This window comes from Drosophila obscura, unplaced genomic scaffold (assembly GCF_018151105.1).
Source record: "Drosophila obscura isolate BZ-5 IFL unplaced genomic scaffold, ASM1815110v1 contig_73, whole genome shotgun sequence".
Lineage (NCBI taxonomy): Eukaryota > Metazoa > Arthropoda > Insecta > Diptera > Drosophilidae > Drosophila > Drosophila obscura.
The window spans coordinates 5,390,021-5,406,674 of NW_024542865.1; the positions used below are offsets into that span (position 1 = coordinate 5,390,021).

General features: G+C 42.0%; 2 protein-coding genes across 2 annotated transcripts; one reads left to right on the forward strand and one right to left on the reverse strand.

Moving 5' to 3' along the window:
- Positions 1–681: 681 nt before the first annotated feature.
- On the reverse strand, positions 682–9,727 carry LOC111065319 (tyrosine-protein kinase hopscotch). Its single transcript, XM_022353429.2, has 9 exons — positions 8,378–9,727; positions 6,263–6,423; positions 5,969–6,175; positions 4,832–5,151; positions 4,288–4,753; positions 3,086–3,435; positions 2,388–2,994; positions 2,136–2,297; positions 682–1,595 (listed from the first exon to the last, which is right to left on the reverse strand). Exons 1-9 carry the CDS (start codon positions 9,455–9,457, stop codon positions 1,415–1,417), a joined length of 3,534 nt encoding a protein of 1,177 aa, XP_022209121.1. The 5' UTR covers positions 9,458–9,727; the 3' UTR covers positions 682–1,414.
- Positions 9,728–11,072: 1,345 nt separating this feature from the next.
- Positions 11,073–12,003, forward strand: LOC111065281 (mitochondrial import inner membrane translocase subunit Tim8). The gene is made up of 2 exons (XM_022353384.2): positions 11,073–11,310; positions 11,374–12,003. The coding sequence occupies exons 1-2, from the start codon at positions 11,218–11,220 to the stop codon at positions 11,548–11,550; spliced, it is 270 nt and encodes an 89-aa protein (XP_022209076.1). The 5' UTR covers positions 11,073–11,217; the 3' UTR covers positions 11,551–12,003.
- The last annotated feature ends 4,651 nt before the right edge of the window (positions 12,004–16,654 follow it).

Consider the following 16,654-nt stretch of genomic DNA (forward strand, 5'->3'; position numbering starts at 1 on the left):
TATTTCCATAATGTACTACGTAATTGGTGGATAATGTTTAGTCTTTTTGCTTATAGCATTTATAACTAATATCTAATAATTGCAGAAAAAAGGGGACAATAGAAACTCTCAATAGAATAAGTGAGAGCGACGAGTGCAATCAGATGTTGCGCTCTCTTTCAGTCTTGTGCGTAAGGGCCAAAAGCATTCTTCAAGATCTATTTTTAATTATCCAAATAGTCTTTGAGCTTAGATTAGAAGAGAAGGTCTTGCTGCTCTTGCTTTAGTTCCTGAAATAATAATAAAAAAAAGTTAGATCCAAAGACAAACATTCCGGGCATTTAAACACGTACGAAAATTTGATTTATTTAAAAAATATCCGTTTAGTTAACATCAATAATAAGTTATTGTGCCAGTGGGTGTGGTGGTGCATATACCCTGCTTGTATATTGATCAGAATATGCAGTATAGTTTTTGTTGTTTGTTTTTTTTTTTTTTGTAAATATAGTACAATAGTTTACATACAATTCTGTATTATTTTATTCGTTTTCTGTTGCCTTGTGTATTGTGTGTGTGTGTGTTTTCTTTTGAAATTGACTTAAAATGGCATTTGGATCAACATTAATTGACAATAACACCCCTTAGAAACTATATGTGCACATTGTTTTTATTTTTATTTCTATTTTTATTTATGCCTGTCGCATTCGCATCCGTATTATTGTGTAAAACAATTAAAAGTCTGTACATTAATAGTGGGACAGACCTACAGTACAGACGACACAAGCACACAGACGACACAGGCATAACATACACAATTATCAAATTATTATTATATTATAATATTATTTATGTATAGGATTTGCACATGTTTAAAGCTTAGACTCAATTGAATAGCATAGGTACTTATGTACAAGCCTACATTTAGTCAATAAAACACTATTCAATTAATTAAAAAAAAATATAATATATATATTACTATTATTATTATTATTATTATTATTTTATGACGCACAAGCTTAACAATATTTAACAAAGTTAGCTAAAATATAACACAATGTATTGAGAATTTGTTTAGTAATATTCTGAGGGGGGGCGGTGTCGGTTATAAAACCTAAAAGTTGTGTAGAATAAACTGGACAGAGGGGGGCGGGGGGCTCCGACATTAAACATTTAAAAATTACATTTTAAAAAAACCTTCAGAGGCTTTGTCAAGTGTGTGGAGGGGCTTTGATTTGTGTTGTTTTTAAAAACGTACACATTTAAATGCTAATAGCTTAATAAAACTTTTAGATCTCTAAATATATCGATTAGCATATAAAACATTTAGTGTTCAGAACACTTTCGGTTTCGACTCTCATTCAACAGCTCCTGTGGCTGCTGCTGCTGCTGCTGCTGTAGATCATGCGCCCCCAGTGATGTGCGATGTGCTTCTTGATTATGTTTCGGATGCCGTTGTTGCACTGCCCTTACTTGTGCCCGCAGCAATATTACCTATTTCGGCATTGATAATCTCTATAATTCGACTAAATGTGGGCCGGGCACGCGGAATGGTATTCCAGCAGGCCAGCATCAGTTCGTTGTATACAAAATCCGTACAGCCCGGCGGCTGTCGTAATCTATAGCCATACAACAAAATATAACAAAAACGCATTAAAAGGTCAGAAACTTTTTCTCAATAAAAATGTCAATTTAGCAATATATATTTTCAAAAATAAATTTATATATATATATGTATATGTATATGGGTAGTTCGCGGTCCCCTAAGATAAAACCCTTCAATGAGGTAACAAACATTGCTATATTTCATTGACTTTCAGATTCTTTTGGTATTTGTATTTCGCTACTTCCTGGAGTCTCGTGTCTAACTATAAATCCTAACTTCGCGTGGTCCCTCTTCGGTTGGTCCCGCCGTAGTTCCCCCTCAAAGATTTAGTTATCCCCCAATACATCCCCTGCCTGCCCAACCCAACCACCTGTTTAGTACCCTTGGTCCTTTGGCTATATCTAAAACCTACGCTCGTTATTTCCACTTTTCTGGTGAATATGGGTAACCAAATTTATAAGGGTACTTTTGCCTTTGCGTCAGTAACGTAACGCCAATAGGACTCCCATATTTCATATATATATTTTCAAAAATAAATTTCTTTTGAACTGACCTTTCACCATTGTTAAGGCGGAAGATGAATTCATCATTGTTATGCTGTGGCGGCGTTAGATTGGGCACCTCGCCGTGTGTGAACATCTCATAGAGCGTTACGCCATAGCTCCAGACATCCGAATACGATGAGAATTTCGAATTGATGGCCTCCGGTGAATACCTATGTACATATATGCGAAACGAAAGTGTGTGAGCAGAGGGCAGACAGGGCGGATGGATTTCTGAGGGGGGGATTGGATTGCCCAATTACCATTTGATGGGTATATCCCGTTCACTAATGCCAATGTAGTAGCCCTCAGAGTTGGCAAACTGTGCCAGACCAAAGTCCGAGATCTTGAGTAAGTCCAAATCGATGTGACTCTTTCGATCCACCAGTATATTGCGTGCAGCCAAATCCCGATGTATCAGACCCTTTTCGGATAAGTAATTCATGCCCTGGGCTATCTGAACGGCAAAGCGTAGCAGTCGATTTGTGTTCAAATCGGGTGCTTTATAGCGTAGATAGACATCAAAGGAGCTGTCCAGATACTCCATTATGATGCTATATGTGTTGTTGTCCCAATATTTGAATTTAACAACATTCAGATGCTCCAGATTGCGCATGATGACAATCTCACGCTGAAAGTCCGCCGTTACCTGCATGGTGTTTAGCTTCTTGATGGCCACATTCTCGGACGGACGGCTCCGGTCATCATAGTCGATGGTGCCCCTGAAAACGATGCCATAGTGGCCCTTGCCAATAATATTCTGTGGACTATAAATCACACGACAGTCACTTAGCATCAGGACCTGCGGCATATTCTGTACATCCAACACATGCACACAATCATGATTGTAATTTGGCACATCTGCACCATCTACAACAACAACAAAAGGAAGAAGAGGAAGAAAGCATTATAAATGGATATTTGAATGGCAGTTGCCCGGCAGAGCAGAGCAGAAACTCACTTGGTATGGATTCAGGCACCGCCGCATAGTTGTGCTGTGTATCCAATTTAATGGAATTGAGACGCGAAAAGATATCGTGATGGCTGAAACGCTTCTCCGCATTATCGCTCCAACCATCCATAATGGTTTCGCATATTTGCTTGGGGCACAGATCCGCTTCGAGTGATGGCAAAATGTTGCAGTCGTTGCGGCGATTTTGTAGCAGCTCCTCCTGCCTAACCGTTCGCAGATCGCGCTTGCAGCGCGAGAATATCTCATAGATGGTGGTGGCAAAAGCCCACAGTTGTGTGCCCAGATCCTGTTTGGCCGCCTGCAGATTCTTGTAGTATTTGACGGGTATCCAGGGCGAACTGTGGGCAACAGAGCGAATGGATGGTTGGTTGGTTGGTTGGTTTCAATTGATGACAGTGCATTACAGTGTTTGAACAGCTTACAGTGGGATGTAGGAAAAGTTAAGTGAGCAGCAGCAAGCAAGCAACGAAAGGTGATCACATGTTTGATGCCCCCCTACCTTGCCACCTAATTTTTAATATAAGCATTTCGCACAATAACTCCCATTCTGCCTGCAGTGTGCGCCCTCCAGCGTTGGAGATGTGGATGATAGATGTAGCAACAAAAAAAGGTTAGCAGATAAAATATTTAGATACTCTACAGACATCATAAGCTCACACAATATACTGACTGAGTGTGGGTATAAGTAGAGTCGCGTCCCCAGAAGCGACTCACACGTTCCTTCTCGTTTAGCTAAGGGAAATATACCAAAAAGAAACTTCATTGGAAGTCGCGCTATTGGGCATTGGGCATGCGTATGTATGAGTGCCAGGGTATTGATAAATAAATTCGGAACACTTCAAAGCACATTTACAAGATATCTTTCGCTTTCGCTTTCGTTTCTAGTTGTTGCTATCTGATCTGTTGCTGTTGTTGCTGCTGCTGCTGCTGCGACTACTGAGCCCGAAAAAAAAAAATTCCACTGTCTGTGGGTTCATTCATAACTATTCGTTTCTTTACTGTTTGCTGCTGTCTGCTGCTGTGACTTGCAGTGACAGCAGCCTGCAGCCTGCAGTGCAATGAGAATTTAATTGTAAATATATTTCAAACACTGACAGAATGAGCGAATGGTTGGATTGGTTGGTTGGTTGGTTGGTTGGTTGGATTTTGGGTGGCTGGTAGAGCTCCGTTTTTGCGATTTCGTGACTCACTCAGATTCTTTGTAGGGTCGCGGATAGCCGGGATCACTGATCTTGGCATCGAGCCTGGAACTCTCTGGATCAAATTTGGTCACATACAAATTACTGCAGCGTATATAGCTGTGTATGATTTTGTTATCCTCCAGATAGTGTATGCCACGCACCAGGCCATGCATCAGATCGAGCAGACAGTGGAGCGTCACCGCATCGCGCTTCTCCAGCAGGAACTTGTTGAGTGGCCCATACCGTGAGTATTCCATCACCATGGTGTATGGATCGGAGAGTGTTAGGCCGTACAGCTTGATGAACTGCGGCGACTGGATCAGGCTCCACGATTGGGCTAGTTTGAAAAACTCCATGAAATTGCCATCGTTCTTCAGCATCTTCATGGTCACGGAGACATCCTTCACCAGACTCTGCTGTATCCAATCGCCGCGCATTGTGAACATCATGCCATCCTCGCTGAGCGTTATCGAGTCTGCGCCACATGAAAAAGCAATTTGATTTTGATTTTAAAGCTCTCTCTCTACTCTCTCGTCTCGACCCCTCTTCTCACCTGGATACCATTGCAGATCCGTTTTGGGATTGAAGATCTGCGGATTGCGGCTCAGCAGCTCCGCTTCGTTCAGCTCCATGTCAGTCTTTTTGGCTTTCAGATTTTTTGGCAAGCACAACAGCAACAGCGGCGGCTTGTCGTACTTGGAGGCGGGCACACGCAAGCGGTCCGGACCGTTGGCCGGTATAAACTGGGCCAGCTCCAGCAGATCGAGAAACGTGTGCTGGCCCTCATTGTAGTAGAGCACCCACTGTCCGTCCTTGCGCAGAATCTTCAAGGTTTCCGTTTTGCAGCGTTCATGGTCGGTGTTACGGCCCGTGCTAAAAAAAAACAATTACAGTTTAATTTTGGGATCTATTTAAGCCACAAAAATACATTGAAATTGTAGCCTAAGGGCCGGGCCCACTGGGCCAACAGCTCCTAAACAATGTGTGTACAGAGAAACCATAACAAAATACATGTCGTGTGCATGAAGCGGCATTTGAATTGCTTTGGAATTTTATGCCGTGTGCACTTTGCTCATGGTAAAGGGATTCAAGTGGGAGAGGGGCTTAATTCAATGAAGTTTTCTAATCCAGCAACAGATCGAGTGAAGAAACAGATCGTGTGAATTTTATTTCCCATGTGTACATGCTAGGGGGATCCTCTTCTACAAAAGATTATGTGCATTTCTTACATTCAGTGGCGTTTCATTTGCCAGCTAACTAAACGCCAGTTAAAGTACCTTATCGTCGTTTAGGGTCATTCAAATAAGTCTCTGATATGCAGTAGAAGTAACTCAAATTCTATATATAATTCAGCAGAAACAGAAATAAAAAGGAGAGAGATAAAAACCCTAACCGATATACTCAAATGTGCAAAATAAATAAATAAAGGTGGTTGTTGTTTTTTTTTGTTTCGCCCGAAAATCAATTTAAAAAATAATCCACATAATTATCACATATTTCAACTGAAGATTCCGATCTGTTCGGAATGCTGAGAAGGTCTAAAGCAAACACCGCCCGTCTTGGGTTTCAAAGAAAAGCGCTCGAGTACAGCAGGATAAAGCTGGACGGGGTCTGAGCTGTGGGTGGGTGGGGGGTGGGCCCTATATAAATACGAAAATACAAGATAACGAGGGCTGCAAAACCAACATACATTCTCGTGTTGATGTCAATGTAGTAGGTATTGTACTCTCGATCACATTGCCGCACGATATAGTTGCCACACTTGTCGCCATTCTCGTGCAGTTTCATCAGCGAATAATTGCCACCAATGGGGCCATGGCAGCACAGATTGCCCAGCTCCTCCAGCGATGGTGTGCGATACGTATGGCACAGATCCTGCATCCATTTAACAGTCAATCTATCGTATAAAAATAAACGAATATTCCAATGGCAATGCAATTATTATGATGAACAGCGGCGGGTTGGTTGGTTGGCTGGCACTCACCTTATGTAGATACCCAAATAAGAGATGAACGATTTCATTTCCTTTTCGGTATGAAAATGCATCACATAGCCTTTGGGCAGGCCGACAATTTCCAGACGTACATCGGTATCATTGATTTTTGAGATCATAAATATACCTTCAACGCCGCCCACCAGAATCCACTGCAAAACAACAACAACAACAACAACAAAAACACACAATAAAAACAAGAGGAAAAAAATAATGGCAACAAGTGCCATGAGCGGTTTCAATTTTTTTTTTTTTATTATTATAACTTCCACTTCTCTTTTCTCGCGGTAATGATAAGAAGGGCGGGCAGGCTCTTGTGTGGCATTTATTTATATTTGTATTTCCGTTTCTACACCCGCCGCCATAGGAGCGGGAGATTACAAGTTCTCAGTTGGCATCGGAAATTGCGTGTGCCTTACAGTTGGATTTTGCACAAAGATTCTTGATTAGAATTAGGTTCAGGCTTAAGAGTAGGGCACGTGGCAGTTTTGACTGTTGATATAGTACTCTATATAGGGAATAAGCAGAGCAAAAAAGTTATATTGCTTTGGCAGTCTGGGCGGCCCTTTTTTACTTCTTTGTTTCTTTAAGAATCGGCTGACATAAAGTTCATTGTGTGGCAATAAATCGGGGAATATATAGTCTGCGTTAGGGAACACAGAGCATTCACTTTGCTGCTCGAACTGAGCATGGAAATACCTATATCAGGATTTAAGGGATATTTCTACTGCTCTGTTCATCCATCGTCCATGGGGTGATATAAAGAACGAACATTCTGTGACGGGTTCTTTCCCTATTTCATTGCAGAATCTTGTGACATATAAAGGCCTGCCTTAGGGGGTCATTATTCTGCTCAAATTCGAGTCACGAAACCCACGGCAGAATCTCTCGACTCTACTTCCTTTTGCTATCTCTCCTGTCCCCTTTTTTTTTTTGGGTATGCTCTATCTGTTGTTAGAAAAAACAAGCTTAAAGAAAGGGTCAAAATGCAATTTAAAAAAACAACATGCATTGCACGTGCCTGACGAAACGATTGGGGATTGCCTGCCTTTCCTTTGACTTTGATTGACTCTCTTTCTAAGACCTATTCCGGCAAGTCTTCTATATTCTTCTTGCAACCGGAGTGCGGGTTTTTTCAATCCTCAATATCTCCACTTTTTGTTTGTTTAAGGAATGCTAGTAAAACCGAAGTCTATCGATTGGGTTTTTTTTTTATTGCTGACGTATGTTTCTAAAACTCTTATATTTCCGCTTAGCGCTTTATCGTTTCTTAATGTTTCTGTAGAATCATCCAATTTTTGTTAAAAATGAGTCCCAAAAGTAATTTTGTCAATAATTACAACAAAAAATATTGTTTAACTGAAAAAAAAATACACTAAATATATTTAAAAGAAAAAAAATGCTGTCCAGCTCAAGGTTTGGAACGAAATGCATGAATTTTGAGTGGCCAGAAAATCCTTGAAAACTTTTGAAAATTATAATGCAATGCATATGCCAAAAATGCATGAATTTTGCGTGTTTTGAAAATCCCTGAAGAATGTGTAAATTAAAAAATCTATTTGGGCTGGAGCGCACACTAGCTGAAAGCGGAGCTAAATAAGCCTGCTGATAAAAACAAATTTGCTTAATCAATGAGCTTACAGCTCAGCTAAGCCAGCAATGTGCGAACTTGCTCCGCTTTCAGCTAGTGTGTGCTCGAGCCCCAATAGATTTTTTTGGCCGTAAATCAAGAATAAATTATAAGGGCATATATTTAAGAAATCTTCAAAAAAAAAAAAAATTCAGTAGTTTAGTAGCGTCAGGTCTGAAATGGATACAGATTCCATGCTGTGGGGGGGCCTAAGTATTCAATACGATTTTTGTATTCAATTTAAATTGCCACAAAATTGGAAATAATTTTGGATTAATGGATTAATTCATAAGTGAAGATTCTTTTCTGTTTTTGTGTGGGGTGGTGGGGTGGGGTGGGGTGAGGTTATCACGTTCGCATGTTAATTATCTCGCAAATATTTCAAATAGCCAGACACAAATGCTAATTGAAGCAGCAACGAGAGAACGGGCGTGGTGGGGGGACGGTAAGGAAGATGTTTTTTTTTTTGTTCGTACCTTAAGCGTGGCCTCTGATGTGACACGCGCCACCTTTAATCCCGGTTCGGGTGAATCGTGTGGCCACAATCGCACATAGACAGCAATGCCGGAGCTTTGGCCACCGCGCGATTTGCTGCGCTTTCCGTTGCTCCTGGCCGTATGAACGTTGTTGTTGGTGGCCAAGGTGGAGAGTGTGTTGGTGCTGGAACTGCAGCCGGCGGTCAGTGTGGTGGTGGCTGTGCAGGTGGAGCTGGCCATGCTGGCACCACTATTGCTGCCGCCAGCGATCATGCCGGTGCCGCCCATGCCACTGGGTGGATCCTCGTTGGGCAAATGTTCGACTACGGCCGTAAACTGTTCGGTCATGTAGGTGGGGGCCAGGTGGCAGATCTGATGGATGTAGTGCCACTTCAGCTGTGCCGGCGTACTGCTGGAGTTTTCGCTGAGCTTGCGGAAATACTCGCAGATCTTGGGACCCACGAAAAAGAAGTGCGCATTCCACAGACTCTTTGGCAGGTACTGCCGCACCGCACCCTCGATGGCGCGGGCCGACAATTGCTGCTCCTTCAGGTCGATCAGCATGTCCATGACGGCCAGCCCCGTCACCTTTTCCTTGTGCTCCGGATACCGGATCTCGGCGATGTGCTCGTGCAGATTATCGAAGCGCATCTGCCAGTAGAGATACTCGTGACCGTGCGCATCAATCCTGTCCAGCTGGCTGTCCAGCTCGGGCACACGGAAACGCATGCGAAAGCAGTACCGGACATGGCAGCTCAGCTTCTCGCCCGGCAGCACCCAACTGTGCCCGTAGCTGAGCAGCTGGGCCCGCGACGAGCGACGCGTGCCGAGATGCTCCCGAATGCCGAAGAGTAGCTGGGCCGTGGGCAGGATTTCCAGTTTGCGGCACATGGCCGTGCAGATCTCCTCGCAGAGCATGAGCGGCGAGAAGCGATCGAGCTCTTTGCTCTTGTAGTTGTAGACGTGAATGAAGCCATCGTCCTGATGGATGCTCTGGCTGGAGGTGCCGCTGTTCAGCGAGTTGTTCGTCAAACTGGCGTTGTCCCCCAGCGATGTACGCCCACTGCTGCTGTCATCCATGGTCCCGTCCCCTACACTGCTGTCCCTGTCCCTGTCCCTGGCTCTGGTCACCCTCACCGTCCCCGTCGTCGTCGTCGGTGGCACTCGGTGCACTATTTTGCATCCAAAATGGGAACCGTCCCCCGGTCGCTGTTGCCCGCCTTTGCGCGCAGCGTCAGCAGTTGGTATACGCGCGCGGCCCCAGAATAGAAACGGGCCAGCAGCACAACTTAACTTTAACTTTAACTTCAACTCTGCAGCTACAACAAAAAACAAAAACCGAAATCGAAATCGAAACCGAAATAGAAGCGCAACAAATTAAAGCTTAAACTAAAAAAAAAAATATACGTTCGATTCGATGCGTTGATGCCGTTCCTTTATTTACTTTGCCCGATTGCAGGGTTTTATTATTTTTATTGCATCGCCTATGAGCGCGCAGGAGGCAGAGGCAGTGGAGGCATCATCATCCGCGAGCCAAAAAAAAAGCACGAACGAAAACACGAATGCAGCAAATCACACACAAATATTTTTTTAATGTTTTTAATAGAGATGTCAAACCAAAGAGCACTATCGATAGTTTTCGATATTTTGCTGCTAGCCTCTACTATAGATTGTTTTGAGACTATCATGATAGTATCGAGCTACAGTCGTTGCGCTTTTGATATGTTTGGATTGGCTGCTATAAAATACGAAGACAAATTTGTAAACAAATCGACATTAATATTTACAATGGACAAGTTCGTAAAAGGTTTCAATGGTTTTTTAATAATTATTTGAACCCGATACTATTACGATAGTATCGATTGTTTTTTTCTAAACATTCAAAGTTGATATTCCTCGATTTTGATATTCCGTTTAATATTACTAGCTAATTGGCCCTCTCAGCGCTAAACAAATAATTTTATCCGATAGATGCATAAATCTTCTACAAGATTGGTAAGTTTTCAAAAGTCCTTATTATTGCATTATTTTCATAAAAAGGTTCAAACAAAACCGGCCAAAGCATAAAACGTAAATATTGCTGGTCAACAAAGTTTCTTCTATGCGTATGGACTTTTGCATACCTTACTTCTTTTAATTGATGTTAATTGTTTTTTTTCAAGCTGCTATGAAACATTAATTTGATTTTGTCCTAGATTGACATGTTTTTACCTAATAATGAAAATGTTTTGGGTATTATACATACATTTATCCCGGTTCTGATACCCATTATTGGTACCCGTGATCTGCAAACTTTCGTTAATACCTTGAAAACAGAGACTGAGTAGTTTCTGCATTAATTGGAGCCTGAAATTACAAACAATATCTCAAGCCCATAATATCCATTTTCCCAAGGTATGCAGATTGTTGCTCATTCCGTGCCAAAGTTGCACAGCAATGTTGCAATGTTGCAATGTTTCCCATGTTGCTGAAAAATCTTTTTTGAGTCTTTTTGAGATATTATTCTCTTCGTATTTTAGTATTTATAATAAAATCTTATCATTTGAAAAAAAATTCATATTAATTATTTAATATAATAATATAGCCTTAATATTTCATTATATGATAATCCATCTCCAGATTAAATATACTTTATATGCTGTTCGTTACAGCATTTTACAGCACTAACATAGCAGCCCTGGCACTTGCCATCGGCGAACTGTGTGGCAACACTACAACTACAGCCATACCGACAGCATTTATATAACCTTAAAACCACAAATTAAAATTCAATTATTGTGACACTCTGATTTTTGTTAACTGAAAGCTAAACGTGAAGCGCCCACAACAACCAGGCCAAGATGTCAGATTTCGAGACCGACTTGACCAGCAACGACAAGGAGCTGCAGGAGTTCCTGATGATGGAAAAACAGAAGGCACAGGTCAACGCACAGGTATGTTGGAGGAGCGCGCGCCCCAATCTGATCAAGCATCTAATGCCAATGCCAATCCCACAGATACACGAGTTCAACGAGATCTGCTGGGAGAAGTGCATTGGAAAGCCCAGCGCCAAGCTGGACAGTGCCACAGAGACGTGTCTGAGCAATTGCGTGGACCGCTTCATCGACACATCGCTCCTTATCACACAGCGCTTCGCCCAGATTCTGCAGAAGCATGGTGCGAACGACATGTAAGGCCGGAGAGGAAGCTTCCATTTTGGCAGCCGTCAGCGGACCAAAAGGACAGGACACTCTCTTCGCTTCCCTGCTCTGTCTTGCGGCTGCCTGCACCCAATGTCCTACTGTTAAAACTATTTTTAAAAAATTATCATGTAAGAATATTTTTTTGATGTGTCTGCGGTTGAACGGACCCGCGCACACACAAGACACACCCCCCCCGTTCGATTGTGCAAACTTCCACAAATTGGACATGCCTCTCAATGGCCCAAGACAATTGCCGGTGCTCAATTTTACCCCTCTGCCAGCCGCCGTGCCATGTCTGTGGGCCATTTGGAGGAGGGACGACGACACGACCCCCAAAAGCCACCAGTACAACTTCAGTGTTCTAGTCCCGTGTATATAATAATAATATATACGTAAATATATGATCCTGTTGTTGGCTTGAAGCTATTTGCAACGAAACCAAAATAAATGCAATCTTTAAACATGGGGTGCGGTAATACATAAATTTCCATTTAGAGTTGGTTTTTTTTTTATTAGTTACAGTGAATGCTGTCCTTGGGCGTAGGAATTACACGAATTTGTACATTATATGCGTGCCAATCTATCTTAATAGTCGATATTCTAGTACATTCTCCTATCCTCTTAAGGGGTTTAAATGTGTAAATAAAATAAAATAATACTTTCGAATTGACCACCGCCAATTTATTACTATTTTCAAAATAACACGCCGATGAGTTTCGCTTATCGCACAAACATACCGATATTTACCAACTCTGCGCATCGATAAGTAGACTCAAAAGTTGGCGGTATATCTGGTGCCGATTTTCTCGATTTTTGTTGCATCGTTGCTCCGCCTTACGTTGCGGCAACATCTGCATGAACTTAAAACATCACAGCTGACGAATGAAATTGGCAACATTTGTTTTCCAGTCTAACAAATATCGCCATATATCGATATATTGAATATCCCTATTAAACTGCCTTGCCGCCCAGTAGTGAAAGTGGGGACAACAACAGAAAACAGAAATAATGTCGGAGTTTTCCCAAATTTAGAAAATTCCGTTGATATATGCCAAAAATAACGATTTTGATATTTTTGCCGAAAAAAATATCACCTACAAATATATTATCAAAAGAAGGAGGATATATATGCATATATCAATATTATTCGATAACAACCAACGCATGTCCTTTTTTGCCTGTGAGTGTGTCTGCAAATAGAAATAGTGCCTGTGCCCGTCTAGCAGTGCCAAAGCGCTCTCGTGTCCTGTAATCGAATGCTGGGCGCAGGGGAAATACGGAAAATCAGTAAAATTCAAAAGGTCGGTCTCCCCCGCCTTTATACACGCGCTCCACCGTTTCGAGTCGTCCGCCCAGGATAATATGTAGAGACCAACACCAACACACACACGTAGTACCGTTTTTGGAGTTCAGTGCGTGGTTTTTTTGTTGGTTTTTTTTTTTTAAATATGTAATACATATACATATGTACATTGTGTGCGTGTGTGTGTATGCAATGTCCATGTGGGTTGTTGTAATTGTAAGGGATGTTGTTCCTGTGCGGCAGCGCAAATATATTCTCGTGTATAAAAAAAAGAACCAGGAAAATCAAATAATTACATGCACATGTATCTGTATCTGTATCTGTGTGTGTGTGTGTGAAGAGAGGTGACAGTTACACTGCACTGCACATCAGCCGCCGCAAGCCATTTAACGGCAAAACTAGCGCAGTGTTCGTGTTCATGTTGTGTATGTGTGCTTTTTTTTTGCACGTGTATGAGTGTGATTTATGTGAAATTTAGTATTTAAACTGCAATTGCACGCACACATCGGTATTCATGTTGTGCTGCTGCTGCAGCAGTGTCAGTGGAGCGTTTATAATTCAAACGGACTTGACAGCATCAGCAGCGTGGTGGAGAGTGAGCGGTTTTTTTTTTTTGAGTGTATGTGTGGGTGAGAGGAGCAGAGACAGATCATTCATCAGTATGCGTGTCGGAGCAGAGCAGAGCAGAGCATAGCCAAATATTTGTATTAATAATTTTACAATAAAACAAGAGCAAAGCGGCTCTCATTATCCCTCCCTCTCTCTCTCTGTCTTGTTCTGTTTTGCATACATAAGTATGTACATAGTATGTATTATTCAGTTTCATCTTTTTTTGTGGCCTGGTCTATAAATAACACTAATACTAAGTAATGTAGCGTTCTGCCGTGCGCGTGGTACGGGACTGCAAAGGCATAATTATGCTCGCTCCGTCTGTCTGTCTCTCTTCTGGCCCTCTGCTCTCTTCAATAATTAATTACGTTTATCTGAGGCAAAGGCTTACTTACGTACACACATCGCTTACGGTTACGGTTACGGTTCGACCCAATTTCGGGTTTTAACGAAACTGTCGGATGGACGGACAGTGGCAACACCACCACCGCCACCACCACAGATAAAAAGACCAAGCCACCAAGCCACGCGACATGTCAAGGTCAGGAGGCGCCCAGGCGAACATCAATCCGTGTAACGGAAAATAGATATGTGTGTGTGTGTGTGTCGTGTGTTTGAATATTTATTGCATATGGGGCTGCTGCTGTCCTGTAAGTGTGAAGCATACTTTTCTGCGTTCGCACCTGCATCTCCTGCAGCGCACGTGTGTTTTTTTTTTGTGGGTCTGTATGCGTGCACCATAAAAATAGGCAATACACACAGACACACACAAGCACACATCACACGGACACATTTAATTATACGTCCTGATGTCTAAATAAAAGAGCTCCCAAAACACATTAAAAATAGCAAACAAATGACGCACATACTCTAGTACATAATGTATGGAAATTTACATACATATATATTCGTGTATATGTACATACGTATGTACACAATGAAACGGTAGTTCATTTATGATTTATAGCATTGCCGGAGGATAATAATAATAATAACCGTAATAACCGGTACGTAATGCCTCAAAAGGTGATTGAACTTTACCGTTGCCATCGTCGTTACCGTTGCTTCTACTTCTTCTTCTTCTTCTGATTCCTCTTGTTCTTATTCTTGTTATTGCACGCTGTCCCGTTCCCCCATTCATGCCCAATAGGCTGCTCTCTTTGGACTGCTCTCTCTCTCTCTCGCTGTCTCTCGCTGGCTGGGCACTTGATAGACACAGTGCCTGCCATGTGTATATTGACCCCACTGGCAATTCGATTGTTTTAAGTAATATGCGTCACAATATTAATCAAAGTTTGTCCCTGTCGGGGATTGCGTGCTAGTGTGTGTGTGTCTGTGTGTGTGTGTTGCCGTTAGTGCTTTTTCGAGTGGTTGAGTGAGCCAGCTAATAATGAAGCTAAAATACATTAGCCAAGGCAAGGTTGCCCTCCCTACCCCCCCTCAAGCTGTCTTGTCCATCAACTCGAATACAGGAGGAGCAGCAGGCATGACATCCATTAAACTCACACACAGACGGCAACGCACACATGCAACGCTAATTTAAATGCCCGTATGACACTCACCTAGAACCTTATTCAGAGTGAGAACAACAAATAAACTTAGTCGCGAAATTATTTCCACGCTGAGGCATAGGAATTATCTAGCCATCAATGCTAGATGCGTCAGTGGATCTTAAATCTTTTGAAATCAAATATTTCAGCTACTATTCCATTACTTAATTTGCTCTGCAAAAGAGAACTTATAGTCAATAGTTTCATAGCCTTTATCCGTTCGGTCAATAATGTTTCAGCAAGTGTCATACAGGCATTGGGCAAGCAAACGACGACTGAGAATAACCGTTCGTCGGCTCGCTCTCTCGTGAGAGAGACAAAGAGAGCGGAATGAAGCAGCTGAGCAGCAGCGGCAGCGGCAGCAGAAGCTAGAGCAAAGCACCGTTGCCTCAGTCATTTTTTTTCGGTGAGGGGGTGAGGGTGTGTGTGTGATGAGCTTTGAGCATTGAACTGAGCATTTGTGGAGCGTGTGCCAAGGAGCGGTGTCTGTCTAAGACGTGTGATTGCACCTGTGCATGTAACAAGTAACGAACGGTGCGGTGCCCATCAAATGTGCTGTGCTTGTGACACGTTGAACTTTCTGCCAATGCGTGAACAGGACAATTTGAACTATCCGGCCCAAAAGAATGTGCAATTTTGAATTTTCCTCTGGTGTATGAAAACGAGTGAAATAGATTATTTAGAGCAGCCAAAACACACACAAACACACACACACATGCATACAATACGTATACGTATTTTCAGAGCAAAACGAAAATAATAAAACATAAGAAAAACCAAGCAAAACGAAACGCAAAATAAAATAAAAGAAAAACCCAAAGCCAAAAACAAAACCAAGCAAAACGAATTAAAATAAAAGCCAAAAGCACAACAATAGCCCGCCGCCGTGAAAAGATCTCGACTCGGACAAACAAAATATTTTGTTCGGGACCGACCGAGAATTTCGACATCGACGCGACATTCTCTCAAAATATGAGTGCTCCCTGCTGCCCAACCCCAACCCCAACCCCCCTCTGTTTCTTCTCTGTCTAAATAAATACAAAATACAGTTTTCGCTGTTGCCACCAGCGTCAGCGTCGTTGTCGTCGAGACAAATGCAATCGGAAGCGCATTAAATTGCATTTGTGTTGGTGTCCCACTGCCAACGCCACTGTGTGTGTGTGTGTGTGTGTGTCAGAAATTGCAATTTTTTTTGTATATTTTTTTTTTGTATGATTATACAATCGCCGGTGTGTTCCCCAAAATCTCAAACGAAAAAAAAAACAGCACAGAAAACGACTTGAAAACTAATTGAAATTTGTTTGTTGATTGCAAATAAGACTCAGAAACAATCACAAAATCAAATGGAATCTGTTTAGATTTCAAGCACTACTAAAAGCATTTTTTAATGTACCGCAAAACCTTGAAAAATTCGTTGGTTCTAAAACATTGAAATTGTTTTCATTGGAACTAAATGTTTCTCTTGCGATACATTTTAAAATATTTGTAGTTTATGCTGTCTAAACATTTTTTTTTCATTTCTTTGATACAATTTGTGGAGCAGAATGAAGCTTGTCTCAGATAAAACATTTGCCTAGGGAAATCTTTATTTGTTAGTCATCAAAACGTTGGACGAGAACTTTAAGATCTCATT

Excerpts from the sequence above, each read along its gene's own strand:
- LOC111065319 (XM_022353429.2), bottom strand. The coding sequence starts at position 9,457 with ATGGATGACAGCAGCAGTGGGCGTACATCGCTGGGGGACAACGCCAGT. Across the intron at positions 2,298-2,387 it reads CGGGATATACCCATCAAATG|GTATTCACCGGAGGCCATCA; the intron begins GTAATTGGGCAA and ends ATATGTACATAG. Across the intron at positions 1,596-2,135 it reads CGCCTTAACAATGGTGAAAG|ATTACGACAGCCGCCGGGCT; the intron begins GTCAGTTCAAAA and ends GTATGGCTATAG.
- LOC111065281 (XM_022353384.2), top strand. The coding sequence starts at position 11,218 with ATGTCAGATTTCGAGACCGACTTGACCAGCAACGACAAGGAGCTGCAG. Across the intron at positions 11,311-11,373 it reads AGGCACAGGTCAACGCACAG|ATACACGAGTTCAACGAGAT; the intron begins GTATGTTGGAGG and ends CCAATCCCACAG.